Raw genomic sequence first — 17762 nt, 5'->3', positions numbered from 1 at the left:
ATGCAGGAACAAAGACTGTTTGATGGGAGGACGGCTCATCAGCCTGTTCAACAATACGTGTGTTTTTTATCTTAAATGTTTATTATTTTCTTTAAATTAAGATGCACAATTGATACATTATGTGAGTGTAGCGTCAAATTTTGGAATCTCATGTGTCACGTATTATCGGTCCTTGTTTTATTTGTTGAAAATTATGAAAAACAAGTCACCAACCACCCAATGTCTGACATGGACCTTTGGATGAGTTTTAAGATTCAGTCAACCGACCTTTAAACACGCTCTCTGATGTCTGTTGATTAGAGCTGATTGTTATTGTCAAGGCATTATCCTCCTTTCCTGTTTCTATATTAGGATAAAATAATAGTCCGGTACAGAGAAACAGTGTCTGAGTGGAGATGGTGAGTCTTGATATTCTGAGGTGGTCACGTTATCCGTCACACAGTTTACTACCCTTGTCTTTACTCCCATCACGGCTCCTCCGGCCCACAGCCTTTCACTGTCTCCCACCAGTACTCAGTCGGTGTGTGACTGTGTGTTGTTGTGGAAAGTGTTGCTGGGATACAGGCGAAGAGAAAGTGCAGACATAAACACAGAGGAGGCTCCATGAAGAGTTTGCCTGTAACTCAGTCGGCTCCTCGGCCTCTGACAATGTTCTGCTGTTTGAAATCTGCAGCAGGCGGCTCTGTGACTCATCCGCAAAACACTGCACATGTACTGAAAGGATGCATGATAATGGCGGCACACGTGGCCCCCACATTCAACATGTGTGTGTTTTGTAACTTGGTTCTGCCTTTCTTTGTGTCTCGGCCTCTTTGTGCTCCATCAAGGCCCGCAATCATGCCATTCTCTTTTCAGCACCGCTCACAATATGTGGCCCGCATCCTTGTGTCAAAGAGATGACTCAGAGCGTCACTCCCTGCTGCATCACCTCGGCCCCGACTGATCCACAGCACGCGGACATGGAGGGAGGAGGAGGAGGAGGAGGAGGGGGAGGAGGAGGACGAGGACGAGGAGGAGGAGGAGGAGGAGGAGGAGGAGAGGGGACAGAAAAAGATGGACGGGACTGTGAACCCAGAGTAAATGCCCGTCAAACATCTGGATGAAGGGAAACTGTGGAAAGGAAGTTGAGTGTTTTGAACAGAGGTGTGACAGCCTGTGTGATGGGTCACCTGCTCCTACATGTGTCTGCGGTAACATGCACCCACACACAACAGACACGCACACAGCGATGACGTGAGAACCGCAGTTTTTTCCCAGTTTCTTTGTTTATTGGGAAAGACAGGGAAATACATAGACAGAGCTGTGACATTGTTGGTTTATGATGTTCGACATGCAACAGTTAAGAAAATAAAAAACAAGTTCTGGGCAAAAATCGAATGGAATCATGGAGTTGAAGACAAATCTTAACCAAAAAAAACAGAGTCACGGAGACATAATAAATTAAGTGGAGAAGGTGCATAAACATTGTGATTAGTACGGGATCACCTGGTGGTTCAATTAAGTATGCACAGCACCCATTCATCAACTCCAGCTTGTAAATAAAATAATGTGTGTGCGTGTGTGTGTGTGTGTGTGTGTGTGTGTGTGTGTGTGTGTGTGTGTGTGTGTGTGTGTGTGTGTGTGTGCGTGTGTGCGTTTGTGTGTGTGTAGTCTCTACATCAGGGCATTCACGTCCTCAGCCGTTTCTTTCTGCTTCTTGACCTTTTTATTTCCACGTTTGATCGCTATGATGAAGGCGAGAACTGCAGAAGAGGAGGAAACAGAAATCAGTCACAGCAGGGAACAAACTGGAGTCAGCACAGAGCCGGACACTCACACGTGACTGTGGATAACACAATGGATACAGGTCATTGGGTGAGAGACTTACGGCAGAATCCCACTGTGCCGGCCAGGATCCCGATGGTGGGACCCATCCCGTATCTGAAGCTGCGACCTTCTGGTGCCATGTGGCAGTAGCCCAGCGCGGTGCAGTTACACACTCTCACTGGGATGTGGAGAAGAGAGAGCAACACACACGTGCATCAGAGACATGTTAGTTAATCTCTATTTTTCTCACAACAATGACAAAACTGACAGTTTGTTAGTCCATCACCGAATGCAACACTTCTGCCCTATGCTGCTGCTGCTGCTGCCCAAAAGAACACAATGACAACAGAGAGTGTAAACACTGCACAACTAGACAATTACTTCAATCTATAAAGCTCGGTAAAATAAATGGAGCTGTACATTCAGGTGAATATGTTTCACATTATCAAACAGGGGCAATTAAGAGGTAAGGTATAAATTATACATTTTCAAATATGAATAAAATAATAATTATTACTATATTCAACTATTTTACAATTTTTGTTTTTGTTGTTTGATGTACAATCTAAAGCTAAGTTTATAACTGAGGTTTTTGTGTTACACTGAGAGTCTGATCGATATATCAGCCTTACACAGATATATCGGTTTTGGCATTAATGTTTAGCCATCAATATGAAAACTTTATTTTACAGAATGAACAGTGCCGAAAAGATGTGCAAATAAGCATATTTTCTTAATTCAAGTACTATAATTGTATGTATTTGTGTAAAAAAACAACTTGTGGTTAAACTATATATTATATTTTACAGTAATAATAGTCATCATTGCTGCTTTTGTCAAATATGTGTAACAGCTAATATATTGGAAATGTTTTACTCTGTAGTAATGGCATCTGCATCAGTTGAGCTCTAACTGAAATGTGCCTCAGATATTCTTCCCCCTCATGTGGTCTCAGTCCAGCTCAACAGTGAAGCAAACCACCTGTGTTCATGTTACTCAGGGGACATGTTAGGATCAGTATTTGTTGTCTTTCCCCTCATATGACAAACTGGACTCACCATCAAACCGCTGGGAGATTCCCATCCCTGCGTTGTCTTTAATGTTGATGGCAAGTGGAAAGGTTCTATCTTCAGTGGGGGATTTCCTCAGGGTCAGTCTAGCCGAGGTATCTGCGTGACACAAACGGAAAAAACAAAGGAAAATGTGACAATCTCACCTTTTCAACTATACACTCCACGTTGTAATATTCTCTGTGACTTCAGTGGTAACTTTCTGTCGACGTACCGTCCACGCGGCTCAGCTCCCAGTTGGGGGACTTCTTGGCGAAGGCGAAGGTGAAGGGCTGGGAGAAGGGAGCGCTGTCTGCATCCTGGGCCCTGAGGATGACAGGTTTGGGATTGCCTGCGCAAATGAAGGACTCGGTCTCGATCAGTTTGGGGATGTTGTCGTTCACGTCCAGCAGCCGCACGGACACCACGCGCTCAGAAGACATCGTGGGGTTCTCTGTAGTGGGGGGGGATAAAGAAGTTGCATTGGTTTGTAACTACTTAATTAGAGGTTTGTTCTAAAGGTCGGAGTCCACAGTGCATGAAAATGTTGTCATGTGAACTGCTAACCCCTCTACGGTGGCTCTGAAGTGCAAATTACAACGACTACGACGACAGATTGTGTAATAACTGAGCGGCTGTGATGCGTCTCTGTGTCCTCTCACCCTTCTCAAAGGCAGTGATGGTGACTTCGAAGGTCTCCACGGTCTCCTTGTCCAGCTTGTCTTTGGTCCTGATCTGTCCTGTGGCAGCATCGATCTCCAGCCAGCCACGCGTGTCACCCTCCAACTTGAAGCTGTACAACACACAAGATGAATTACACACAACAACAACACACACACACATAAAGAGAGAACAACAAATCCATATACAGTTTCAGGGGGACTTGCCCTGATGTTCCCTAAACTATGAAATCCTTGTGTGTGTTCAGTTTGTGGTCACTCCACTGTCACTCAGTACATCTCAGTAGAGACCAGCTCATAAACTGCAGGGGAACATGGACATAGTGTGTCCTTGAAGTTTCTAAGAAGATGCTGTGACTTCTGAAATTTTGCTGTACAGCTTTTAGCCATCTTAGCAGCTACTGCAGCCGAAAGAGATAAATTAACAAACTGGATGGGTGCATGGAGAGTGCAGCCCTCCAACAAAGCTAACAACCAATATCACCATGTTAAAGGAAGTGGGAAGAAAATGCCCAGTTATCGGGAGGTCTTTCACATCATTTCCTGGGAATCAGTTTTTTTGCGTATTCGTGCTAACTAACAATCAAACGCTGATGTAAACATTTTATATTATTACACTTTTAAAAAAGGGGTGAATGAGGGGACACATTACCCTCTCATAATTCTCAGCAGCTGCACTTTGAAGGACAAAAATGGCTTGAGTATCAAAAAGAATACACATACACAACACATAAATGTGGAAATAATTATTTTTTAAACATAAATAAATGGTGAATTTAGTGCAATTTGGGATTAATTTATTTGTTCCTTAATTTGTATTTCTATTTTGATTCATTAAGTAATTCATGTATACTTGTTGTGCTTCAATCTGCGAATGTTAATTGTAATAAAGCTTTGAGTCATCCGGTGCAACAACTTGGCAAATGAGTGAGTTTTTATCAGCTGCTGCAACTGGAGGTGAAGGACGCAGAGGGATAAAGTAGATCAGGCCACACAGATAATACTGGACTGTGGCATTGTTGGTTTCAGACAATAAAATGCTGCTCGTCGTCTTTTTATTGAAACTCCATTTTGCTCCTCTGTTGCACCACGTCTGACTCTAGCAGGTCAAACTGTTGAACCAGAAGCCGTTATGACTGGGACACTGAGCGGCTGTGGCTGTGTGTGTGTTTACCCGATCTCTTTGCCCTCTGGGTCCTTTGCCTCCACATTGAGCAGCACCGATCCCTTGGTGGTGTTCTCGGGTACGGTCACGTCCAGGATGTCCAGGCTGAACTCCGGGGCCTCGTCCACGTCGGTGACGGACACGGAGACGAAGGCCGTGGATTCGCTGCCGTACTCCAGGCCTGTCATCAGCGGCTCGGGGTTACGAGCGTCGATCTGGAGCCTGTAGGTGGGAGACGCCTCGAAGTCCAAAGGCTGTTGGGTGAGAAAGAACGTGGTTATAGGAAATGTGCAGGGCGGGTTTCCAAGGTTTTAATCATGTTGTATTTCACTGTGAATTATGTTGCTGTGAAATATTTGCAGTTATCTGCTTTAATCAATGGGTTTGTCACGTAACATGCACTCAGTGCGTCGAGCATTTAACCTTTCAACATTTAACCTCAGGGCAGAAAGGCAGAACAGTGACAGCAGCTCTCAGAGCTCACAAGCATCAGTTACTTCTTTACTTTGAATTTAGAAATAAGTCTGTGACAAGATAAAAGTTGAATTTCTTTGTGACACGCATCTTAATCTGTAACTGCAGCTCTTAGAGGAGCTGGCCTGTGATTTACACAAGGAGACTGAGGAAATGAGTCAATACACGGAAAACAAATCTGCTATTTTGATTATTAACACATTTTTAAAGTCCTTAATAATTCAAAAAGAGGCTGCAGGTTGTCAAAATATTTTTTTTCACTGAATCATGTGATTATAAATTAATATCTTTGAGTTGTAGTCTGTTGAAAACACTATTTTGGGAACTTTACTTTTATTATGATGAGATTTAAATGTATTTGTTTAAAAGATAATTATTTAGAAGAATAATTAAAAGATAATGTGCATTTTATTATGCATATTCTAAAACCAGCATTTACCCCCAAAAATGTATATCACACAAATACAAAAATAGAGAATCAATTGTGAGTTTTTGAAATACAAGGGGCCTCAAATGTTACACTCACTAATGTGTATGTGTGTGTTAGTATGGGAGATGTAGAGAATAGAGATGCTGCACCTTGACCATGACGACATGGCCGACCCCACTGCCGTCTGTTTCCACGGTGAACACGTTATCATCGTCGCCGGCGGAGATGTGGAACTCGATGAGGGAGCTGCCGCTGTTCGGGTCGTCGGCGTCCGCGGCTTTGATGGTCACCACAGTGTGTCCCACGGGGGTGTCCTCTGCCAGAGTGTGGCTGCCATACTGCACACACACACACACACAAAGAAAGAAACGTGAAGGGAACCAGCCAATCAGCACGAGGAGTGAGAGCCCGGGGCCACGTTCTATCACTCACATCGTTCTTCTCAAACTCAGGCTTCTCGTTGTTGACATCGATGACCTTGATGACCACTTTACAGTCCACACTGAAACCTGTGAGAGAAAAAAAAACTGTGAGTGCGACAGCTTGATGCAAAAACCGACACCACCATGTACCTCATACAGTGTGTGTGTGCTACCTGGGTCACTGACTCTCACATCCAGCATGTAGACCTTCTGTTCTTTTCGCTGTAGCATGCTCAACGCCTGAATTCTTCCAGAGGCAGCGTCGATGGAGAAGACTTTGTTCGGGGTGGAGGGATCTTCGAGCAGGAGGGTGTAAGTCAGGTGAGAGTTCATCGTCCCGGGTTGATCGTCATCATGGGCCATCAGCTGTCCTATCAGGCTGCCTGGAAACAAAAGAGCCGGAGCTTAGGGACCAAAAACATTTCATCCTTCCATCGCTTTTCCTTTTAGGGTCGTGGTCGCACCGGAGTCTATCCAATGCATGTCTTTGGACTGTGGGAGGAAGCTGGAATACCTGGAGAAAAACCACACAGACACAGGGAAAACGTACAGAAAGACCCCGGGGGCAAACCGGGATTCGAACCAGGACCCTCCTTTCTGTGATGGGAGCGTGACAACCACTGCAACCAATTTTCTTACTAGTTAAAACTCTTCTTACATTTAACAGAGCTCCACAGGTCTCTTAAGCTGAGAAGACTAAATCAGAGTTCACTAAACAATAAGAGTAACACTCCTTTTAGATCCATTGTACAAACTACCGCTGGGCATGTCAATAATTTGCTCAACTAATATTTATATTTAATTTGATGAAAATTCTATTTGATTTTGTTTTGTGTTAAAATCACAAACACTTCTTACCCACAGGCTCGTTCTCCTGCACCTCAAACACACTCTCCTCTTCTTCACACACTGGTGCATTGTCATTCACGTCCTCCACCAAGACCTGAATCTCCAAGGGCCGATCCACCTCTGTGTTATCGACGTCCTTCGCAAACACCACCAGGATGTACTGGAAACACAAAGCAGCCCAGGTTTGAGAATAATACCCACAATTCATCTTGATTTCAGAGTTAAGAGATGGAGCAAACCACTCTTGCGTCACGTACCATGTCCTTGTCTTCTCTGTCCAGCGGCTCTGTCAGGAGGATTTCTCCATTTTCGGAGATCTGGAAGGGGAATCTCAGCTCTCGCTCCTTCTGCACCAAACTGTAGACAGCCTCTGGCTCGTTGGACTGGACCTGGATCCAGAGAGACGGGAGGAACCCAGGGTGAGATGGTTAATTTATGGATAGGGAGCCGGCCTGGCGAGTGTCTGGCGTGTGTAGCCCACCACACCTTTCCAATGGTCAGAGGGTAAATTCCATCCATGTGCTCTTTCACAGTTATCGGCCCAGGGTTGACCCACAGGTTTTGCTCCACAATAATGTGAACTCTGGTGTTTCCAGTCAGCGCGTTCTCCGACTCGCCTCCCAGATCCTGCACACGCACAAACAGGATGTAGTCCGGGTTGTCCATGGGGTCCATGTTCCTCCTCTTTATTTCTGTCACCACAGAGGAAGATAGAGTTTGCAGTTAGAGCTAACAAAGAGAAATCAGTGGAATTGGGGCTGGATTTCTAATTTTGGAAAGCTGAGTCACACCAATGACGACTCCCCCCGGACGACCTCATCAACTCACTACAATAAAACCCAGCAGCCGCGCTGATCCCTGACAAACACTCTGATTTGGAATTCGTTAGCGTCCATCACTCAGCGTCATCAAGTGCTGCAGCTTTTAAGGTTAACACACACCACAAAATGACTGGGAACAGAAACAGAAGTCGTGCTGGGAGAATCTGTGACATTTTATAATTAAAACGATGGATTCATTTCGTGAGGATTAATCAGCAGACCCAGTTGTGATTAATATGCAGGTGCAACCTTCTAGAGTAAAAAGTCTGTCCCAGGCTGCATTTAGGGTGTGGTGGGAATGCAAATAAGAGGCTTTACAAAACAGCAGGGTAGGAAACTACTTATTAATTATTAATAAAAAAGTATTAATATTTTATCATTGCATTTTTAATTGTTTTCACCCTTTGTTTTTCTGTAAGACTTCTTGCTTGCCCTGTTCACTATTCTGCATGTTGAACTGTGATTTGTTTCCTCAAGAAATCAAATAATTGTTTAAATAGAAATATCTGATATTCACTTCTCTATCATTCAAGACCAACCAGGTTGTTAAGGTACTAACTATTTTTCCTTGTATTGTTAATGATCATTTAATGGATGATCAATCGTTTTTTGTTTATTTTGTCATTTGGAATGTTAGTATTTGTCATTTGGAAACCAACCTGCTCTCTCCACACAGGTGAAGAAGGGGTTCTGTTCATAGGGGACCTTCGGCAGAGGACAGTAGTCTTCAAACTTTGTCTTCAGAGCCTCGATGCTCTGATCTTCTCCCCGGGCGTAGTGGATGCTCTCTCTGGCCTTTAGTCCCTTTTCCCCTGTTGAAGGACAAACAGGACTCAATTCCCACACATTATGTATTATCACATAAATGGTTAGACCTCCCTCACAGTGCACAGATGTGTGCGGGCATCTTCAGACTCACACACTCAAAGTAATCAGTGATCAACATCACGCCACACATCTAGGCAATCTGCTTCAGATCAGGTTTAATCTTGCGCACACAAGTTGAGTTGTGTAATCTGGATTTAGAGTGTCACTATACTGTCAGATTACAGGCAGGGGTGGATGGATGATAGATTTTCCCAAGGACACTCAGTGTGTTTTGTGGTGTTTTGATGGAGTTTGTGGTGCAGCACCTTCTTCTGTGGTGGAGATCTCTCCGGTGTTGGGGTCGATCTGGAACAGGAGGATGTGGTTTGTGCTGGGCACCTGGCTGACCAGGCTGTAGCGCAGATGAGCATTAGGAGTCTCTTGGTCATCCTCGTCCGTTGCAAACACACGGGTGAATGCGGCACCTGGGTCAGAACCAGACACAGAACAAACCAATAAATGATATAGATTCCTGTTGGGTCAAACAGAGTGTAAATGCTTCATGACTGGATTCTTATGAGCAATACAGAAATACACCTCCATCCAAAACACGAGCCCAGTGCTGAAAACTCATTGCCCTCAATGTGCATAGACTTTACAATGAAAACATCATATATTTTTATTCATGGCACATTCAAGTGTTTCTTCTTCTCTCACCCGCTGCACTGTGTTCTCTAACCACGGCCGTGTAGTCACTCTGCTCGAAGGCTGGAGCCTTGTTGTTGATGTCCAACACATTTATGGTCACGTAAACTGGACCTTCAACCACTTCATCTTCTGCCAGTGCCTCCACCTGGACACACACACACACACACAAACACACACGTCTAAATACAGGTTTGCTGCTGCAGTGCATAGGTGTAATTCTCTGTGTGTTTATTAAAAAGGAGACCTTGATAATGTAATGGTTATCTCGAGACCAGTCCAGTGGTCTCTCCAGGAAGAGCCAGCCGTCATTTGAAATCTTGATGTCTTCCTGACCTTCTCCACTCAGCCGGAAACTATTCACACCTGGATGTGTCACCTGGAACTATGGAAGGAAATAACAGATTTGTTTATTGCAAGATTTGACTAAACATCCTCATTGGCTGCGATTCAATCAAGAAATACAGACAACTAACAGAATTAATACTGCAGTGGAGAAATTATCGGATATCACATTAAGTCAAAATAAAGGAGTATTATCAACATTTCAAATATCAAAAGTAAAAGTACTTGGCCCCTGTGACTGATATCTGACCATAAATGACTTCGTCAGATTGATGATGTGATTGCATCAAAGCATAAGCAGCATAAAACTGCTGCAGATGCTTGAGGTTCCAGTGGTTCAATCTGATGGTGAATGAGATGATTAATGGGAGAAAAATAAATCTAAATTGAAAAGCTTAAATACAAGTTTGTAGTTATTTTCAGACTTTTCGTGATTACATTGCACAATAGTACCACTTAGGGCCTAAAACAATTACTTAAAAGAAACCAGGCGAAACGATCAGAAGAAAAATCTCCTCTTGGTGGAACTACTACCACCTTTAACACATCTGACTCCTGTGACACACTGCTTTTACGAAAGGGCTGTTATAATAGATTTGAACCTGAAATGATGTGCCCGCATAAAGTAGCGTGAACCAAAAATATGAATTCATGTATTACCTGATACATGGGATACGGCACCGGCGTCCCCTCTGGCACATCCAGCACCGTGTTCTCAAACGGGCCCTTCTTCTCCTCCAGGTTCTTCCCACAAGCCTATCACAGAACAGACACAGAGGTCGAAGGTCACTGAATACAGTACGAGCTGAGGGGAAAATGAACCGCCCACATTTGCCCTTTTTGCTTCGGTGAACTTGCAGCTGAAGTCAAGGTTTGAGGGGCAGTTATTTATTGAACCACATTTACAGGACGAGTGAAGAAAATTGTATACTACACTGAAGGACGTAAGAGCAAAGTCTACAGACTGTGACTGAGGTGAGCAACGACCTTTCACTTCCCTTTAGTGTTTTACATGAGTCACTTCAGCTTTTCCTGCACATGTCTGTAACGTAACAGTGGTTTCTTTGCACAAGGCGCCGTAAAGGTCGAAAATGAAATCTCCTTTTCGTGCATTTTTGTATGTTTCAAACCTGAGCCAGAAATGATATATGGATACATCCAAGCATGAATCCACTGCTCCAACGGTTTCACAGACCTTTTTACATGTTTCAGAGCATTAGGAAAATATATTGAAGGATTGCAGAGCAGTTGGCAGTGTTATGTACTCACAATGCTGAGCAGGAGTGGGAGCATCATCAGTCGCACCACGGGTGTCATGATCACAGTCTGGGAAGGGAGACGAGGAGGAGGAGGAGGAGCAGGAGGAGAAATGGGGATTGAGGGGAGGAGGCGAAAAGAAGAAAAGGATGAAAATGAAACATTAAAATTCATAAGGCACAATATTCATCGTGCTCTGCGGTGACCTTCATCGTATCTGGTGCTTGTTTAAAGTCGTGAAGAATGCGTGGGATTTATTATCATTATTACTCAACTCATCTGAAGAACGTCAGCACATTACTTTGCTCCATGAAAGAAAAAGAAAATCTGTCGTCTATCTTTTAAAAAGATTCACACATGTGCACTCTATCTCAGTCTATCCTCACACTTTGAGCTCAATGTGAACTTAAAGTGCCGATAAATGTCCACAGCAGCAGGGACCAGGAGAAAGTGAGAAGTCAGAGCCTTATAACAAACCTGTTGCTCTTTGTGTAACCCGGATCCCAGTGAATGTGACACAGGTACACAAAGGTCAATGTAAAGTGTGTAATACGTGTGTGTGTGTGTGTGTGTGTGTGTGGGTGTGGGTGTGTGGCTTGAGAATCATCACACATGGGGATATTTTCTGTCCCACACACACTGACTTTGATCTACAGCATAATCTTTATTGTGCCTGGAAGACATTGCATTCAGACATACATAGACTGAATTATTACGATTGACACATGCTTTGGATAACGAATGGAAAAAAACATGTGTGATATATTTAATCAGGTTAAACAGAACTGAGGTAATCTGTATAAAATGACCTTGTTCAAGAAATATATGAGGAACAAGGACAAAGTTTGAGATTTCCTGTTGCTGTAAAGTGCCGGCGAGGGAGAACGGGGAAGTCGGCCACCACAGAAAGTGAAGGTGACATTGAGTCCTGGCCAATGACCTTTTTGCAGCTCAGCCCGACAGTAAAGACACCTAATGTAGCCAACACTTTAAAGGATTCTTTTATTAGCAGGACAAAGGTTACATAAGAAGTTACCAGGACCTTTAACCCTTTATTAGTGTTCTTGACCTCCACTGACGGACACATGGTTAACTGACCAGGCATTAGTTGCGTTACCAATCAATACACAGCAACATGCTACGAGTTGACTGACTTCCTAGGAGGAAAGTTTTACATATTGAATTATTTCTGTACTTTTCCAACAAGGGTCCGATTGACAAAGTGGTAAAAGTGTGTTTGGGCACTGACGGGCCTCTTGTTCTCCTCTAAAATGAAGACTATCCATTTATTTGACAGTTTCTATAATACCAAATCTAGTTTCCCATACTAGTCAGTTTCCCCTAATACCAGGAACCACCAATAACCCAGGAAGCCACAGAGGTTGTGAGACAAGCCAACACCTGAAACAAACGGCCCTGACAAAGTCATGTCAAGATCACAGCGCTCCCTCTACAAACTTAAAACCTCCGACATGTCAGATTCAGCCTGTGAGAACCAACAGATGTTGTCCAGCATGCGTCCTACTTACACAACCCCTAAAAAAAAGATCTTTAAAAAAGAAAATCCGACCAACAAATCCAAAGCTGTGAGCCAGGAGAGCGCAGACACTTACCTTCCTGGAGAGATCCAGCAAGTCACTCCTCAGCCCTCGGAAGGATCAGAGCAGCCCCATCCTGTCACTGGTCAAACGTTAACCAAGTGCTAACCAGCAATGTTTTATTGGACCTAATGATTGTCTAATCACCCTGAGCTCAGCCAATGCAGCTGACGAGAGAGAAGCAGACAGCAAGGACAGAACAATGACACATACAGTCCTTTTAAAGACAAACCCATTATCACTGCTATCTATTAGTGACCAAAGATACATAGAATACTCATAGTTTGAGCTTTGGTGGTGTGATATTGAAACAAGTTGGAGAAATTTCACAGTGATACTGTTTTTTTTTTGCACTTTTCTGACTTCATGTGCTTGAGCTGTAAACTTCAGGAGAAAAGTTGGGATAAAAAAAGAGGTCTGAGTATTTCTCCAGAAATGTGCTGTTCAGCGTCTCAGATTCTGAGATCAGCTCAGACTTTGACCTCTGCACCTCTGCACCGTTTCCTGTCAGATTTTCCATTAGTGGCTGTGCCTGATAAGGAGCCATGTGTGTGTGAGAGGAGACAATAGGACAAACAGATTGCACTGACAATCCATAGCCTCATAATAATGCAAAGCAATGGGGGCATTCCTGTCGAAGCACACACAGTTAAACATTTTTTAGCAGGTTTGATTCCAGCTGCTTTCTTTGATAAACTTTCCCACCAATAGGAGAGTTCCTTCACTTTTAAACATTCTGTTGTGTTGCTGCTTTCGACTAAAATCCTCACTACTCAATTATTACTCCCAGTGAGATGGTTTTGCCAATGTATTAAATTGAAAAACTGAAATATTACTGTTCAATTGACTCTTGAATTTTAGCTCAGGTGAGTCCCACTGCTCTTCATCATCTTTGACATATTTCTATGAGATATTTCAGTCCATCCTTCCATCTAGAGTCGGGAACACTCTGTGGTCACCAGTGTATCACAGGGACGACATAGACAAATAACCATTTGCACCTTTACAGGCATTTTTAGAGTTTCCAACCCTCACCCTAACCCTAACCTGCATTTCTTTGGACTGTGTGAGGACTGAAGTCCACCTTGGTTAAATCCATGCGACTGGACCTCATTTAGAAACACACACGTCCATCTAGATAAGTTCCCACAGCTGACAAATACATTTCAGAGCAAAAACCAACCTACAGAGCTCAGAGATCTACACAGATCTGGGGAAGGCTGGTTCCCAGGAGCCACAGTGGCCTCTGTAGTTCTCAGAGGAAAACGTTTCCTACAACCAGGACTCCTCTGAGGGCTGCAGCCACACTGAGCATTCGAGGGCGAGGGGCCTTGTTAACAGTCGTGACAAAGAACCTGATGGTGACTCTGGCCGAGCTCCTGAGATCCTGTGTGGAAGCTGGAGAAACTTTTGAACTTAATCCTTGTTGTTCGTCACCTGGCCGCACGTATACCTGGGATTATCTTCCATACCTCCTGAGATCCACATCCTGTGCAGAGAGCAGTGAGCTTCATACAAGCTGTGGAGAGCTGCTTGGAAACAAGGCAGCGACATGTGTGAATGTGCAATTTCTGAAAATCAGGCTGTGAATGAGTCACCAAAAAATCTGTGACTGCCGTGCTGACGGCTCAGTAGAGGAAGCTGTTATTTCTGATGGAAGCGACTATTATGTAAAACATGGGTCCAAACGTGTGCACTGTGCAGGCGAGATATTCTGCCCTAACATTCACCATCTGCCCAACGCTCCTGGTCTGAACGAACACACACACACACACACACACACACACACACACACACACACACACACCTACTTCCTGGGCTGCTCTGAATGTTACCTGGGCAACACACTTTCTGATTTGTACTGCTCCTCCCGTAGACCTGAGTTTGAGAGCGGTGCATTCTGTGATGTTTGCTGTCACACTGTTTGACCCAAATCTCCCATCAGCCCCTGAGCTGCCCAATTTCGGCGTCCAATCAGGTGACACACACACACACACACCCCCCCACACACCCCCACAGAGGTTTGTGCAGCTGTCCTTGTTGGCACATGGCATTGACTTCCATTCACCACAATTCACCTTACCGTTACCAAGGCAACTAAACCTAACCCTGAATATTTGCCCACACCTTATTCTAACCCTCATCCTGAAATCAAATCTTGATCTCTTATGAAAAGGGAGGATCAGCTAAAATGTCCCCACTACGTAAGGTTCTCAAAGTGCTCCTCTCAAAGCCCTACATAAAAGTACATACACACAAGTTTGCACAGGCACCCTCATTGGGACTTTGCATTGATTTCCATTCGTGGACAGCCTGACCAAAACCTTTTTCCTTACCTTAACTGTGACCAATTAATGCCTAACACTTACCTTAACTCAACCACAATACACATCTTAACCCAAAACCTCAGAAATTATGTTTTGCCTCAAACCGGCCTTTGGTCCCCATGTGGTCCACTGGTCCTCCTCTATCTTAGCGAGGACACTCATTGACATGATGCATTCATTGGCCCCTTACCTTAACCATCCAACCTTCATGCCTAACAACCATAAACCAAGTCTTAACCCTCAAACAGCCCTTTAAAAAAGTGAAGACCGGACTAATTGTCCTCACTTCCTGAGGTCTATGCTTAAAATGGACATACACAAACTCTTGTACTCGTATCTTAGTGAGGACACTAATTGGTATAATTATTTCCCACCCTCATGTCTAATCTGAAGCTACACACGAACAGTCAGAAGACTAATTGTGTTTGTGAAAGTTCAGCTTTAGTGTCACCACCTGACTCATCTTTTGTCAGCTCAGTTGTGTTGTTGTCAAACTCTGTCCGCACAAGTGTGTCTCCTCTGTGTCGACGATGAGTCATACATGCTAATATCCAATCAGTGAGGTCTGACATGACAAAAACACAAAGGCGACTGTTTTTTTTTCTTTTTCAGATGATGTCACTTTATTTCATCAAGCAACACTGAAACTTATTCCAAGTAACAAAATACAATCCATGATCGCTCTGGTATTTATTTACAGAAAGTGCAAAAATACAACGCGTTATAAATAATGTCAAAGTAACTACTTAACTATCATCATCATAAAAAAAAAAAAAAAAAAAGGGATTCATACATAAACTACACTTAAACATCAGTAGTTTACAACTGGACACCTCAGCACTTAGGGATTCAACGAACAAGTCAACTGACGTGGCAGCGCTGAGAGCGGAGGGACGAGGGAAAAGAGGAGGAGGAGAGAAAAAGGCTGATTCTAATGTCTTTGTTCAAAACACAGGAATGAAACAAACATCGCCTCCGCCTGTCAGCTCGTAAATACTTCAGTCATCTCTGCCGCACAGTGTTTGTGTCAGTCACTGCATTAACTGATGTCTGGTCCATCACGAAGGCTGATGATCTGCACTCAGTCCACTCAGCCAGGTTCAGAGTGAGTCGTGTGAGCGGCAGAGTAGAAATCAGTTCCAAGCCTCTCAGTCATCTTGTTCTGTGCTGAGGATGTGAACCCAGTGAGGGACCGGGTTTGAACCACCCAACGTTTAGCCCTCAGGCACCAGGCTTCCCTCCAGGCCATGTCCCCTGATTCTATACCATCAAGACTGGGTTTAGCGTAGAGTTAAAACCAGGGTGTGTTGAACACCTACAGCACAGACAGGTCATGACAGGACTTGGATTTCAGCCTGAACGCCATGCTGGGGTTGTTCTTTGCCACCACCTTGTCCAGGAGACGTTTGGCCTTGGTGGGGAGGCTCTCGCGGCGCGTGTGACAGGCGCTGTGCCTCCGACGCTTGTTGGCCTCCTCGGAGTCTCGGCGCAGACGCAGTTGCCGCACGATGCCGCGGAAGGCCTCCCAGACGTTGTGCTGCATGGCCGCCGAGGTTTCGATGAACTTGCAGTCGAACACGGCAGCACAGGTGCGTCCGTCTGAGGCAGAGAGTCAAAGATCAGTGTTTGCATTTGGAAGACAAGGTAGAAACTCACAGTAACTTCTGTTCATCTCTCACAAACACAAAGGGATTGTGTCTCCGTCCTCACCATTGACCGACACCTCCCTGCGTCGCACGAGGTCACACTTGTTGCCCACCAGGATGATCGGGGTGTGCTGAGCGGGACGGAAGCGGCGGAGGGTGATCCTGAGCTCGGAGGCTCGAAGGAACGAGGCCCGGTCGGTTATGGAGTACAGCAACAGGTAGGCATCACCTGTCTGCGCGTGACACTCCTGAGCCCGTTCATTGGCAGTCTGAAAAACACACACGCACAAGACACACACACACAGTTAGAGAGAGGAGATGCAGACAGATGTGCTCCCTCCACTCTGATCATCGTGGGTCAAGACGTTGTTATTGGTCTCACCTCTGTGTCCCACGTGTCCAGCAGAGTGACAGCTGCAGGTTCTCCGTCCACTTCAATCATCTTTTCACACATTTCATCTGAAATCACACAACAAACAAATACAGGAGCATTTTAGCTTCAGTGAAATCATATAATCATCAGATAATCATGTTGACAGACATGTGCTGGACATCATCGATCACAAAAATGAGCTTCATCAGAAATTAAACAAGTGAGTGGTTCATAATACTTATATCACCTTTTGAATCTATGTATTTTTCCTGAGTATCACTAAGGTCCTGATCTCCTCACCTCCACTCAGCTCGCAGTCGTCGCTGTCCATGCTGTCCGCTGCCCCGGCGAAGATGCTGGCGAACGCCGTCTTCCCGACCCCGCTGGCCCCCAGCAGCACCACCCGGTACGGGCGCCCAGGCTCCGGCGGCTCCCCGGCGGAGTCGGTGGAGATGATCGAGTCCGCGGAGGACCAGCTCCCGCGGCTGCCGTTCGACTCCCCCGCCGAGCTGGTGCAGGACTTGGAGCGGGAGATGCAGGCGGGGACCCGGGGCAGGAAGCTGTCCGGGAGCAGGTGGCTGCCCGGGTCGCAGATGCTCCACCGGTGGAGCTCGGTCTGCAGGCGCAGGCTGTGGCGGCGCACGGTGGAAAGCATGGTGCCGCGGGCAGAAGATGAAGTGGATGAACCGACAGCGGTAATATAATGTGGGTTTTTTTCTGCAATGTGGTGATTTAAAAGTCGCTTTTACGCATTTTTTGTTTCAGAGAACCAGAAACCAAAAGGTGCGTAAAGTCAGAGCCAGGATTAAAAGGCGCGTAAAGTCAGTTTTCAGTCTCTACATCTGTGCTGTGCATCATCAGAGGAGGATTTAAAATCCAACTCTTTCTACAACAGAACCAGGCTCAGGCATCCAGCGATAAAAACTGAATTTTGATCCGGACGTGAGGTCGTAGACTCCGGGGAGATATCCACAGCTTGTGTCTCCTGGATGAGAGTTCATCACAGGG

General features: G+C 44.9%; 2 protein-coding genes across 2 annotated transcripts; both read right to left on the bottom strand.

Annotated features, from left to right (window-relative positions):
* Positions 1-1565: 1565 nt before the first annotated feature.
* Positions 1566-12515, bottom strand: cdh17 (cadherin 17, LI cadherin (liver-intestine)). The gene is made up of 19 exons (XM_062399441.1): positions 12424-12515; positions 10823-10879; positions 10214-10309; positions 9456-9593; positions 9221-9356; positions 8830-8988; positions 8356-8508; positions 7362-7567; positions 7133-7264; positions 6885-7035; positions 6200-6409; positions 6037-6113; positions 5754-5942; positions 4710-4954; positions 3518-3648; positions 3091-3309; positions 2865-2975; positions 1868-1984; positions 1566-1742 (listed from the first exon to the last, which is right to left on the bottom strand). Exons 2-19 carry the CDS (start codon positions 10868-10870, stop codon positions 1654-1656), a joined length of 2607 nt encoding a protein of 868 aa, XP_062255425.1. The 5' UTR covers positions 10871-10879; positions 12424-12515; the 3' UTR covers positions 1566-1653.
* A 2836-nt stretch (positions 12516-15351) lies between these two features.
* Positions 15352-17762, bottom strand: gem (GTP binding protein overexpressed in skeletal muscle). Its single transcript, XM_062398509.1, has 4 exons — positions 17055-17762; positions 16764-16840; positions 16446-16650; positions 15352-16334 (listed from the first exon to the last, which is right to left on the bottom strand). The coding sequence occupies exons 1-4, from the start codon at positions 17407-17409 to the stop codon at positions 16051-16053; spliced, it is 921 nt and encodes a 306-aa protein (XP_062254493.1). The 5' UTR covers positions 17410-17762; the 3' UTR covers positions 15352-16050.

Source organism: Platichthys flesus, chromosome 11, assembly GCF_949316205.1.
Source record: "Platichthys flesus chromosome 11, fPlaFle2.1, whole genome shotgun sequence".
NCBI classification, from domain to species: Eukaryota; Metazoa; Chordata; class Actinopteri; order Pleuronectiformes; family Pleuronectidae; genus Platichthys; species Platichthys flesus.
This window is presented reverse-complemented; position numbering and strand designations above follow the sequence as displayed.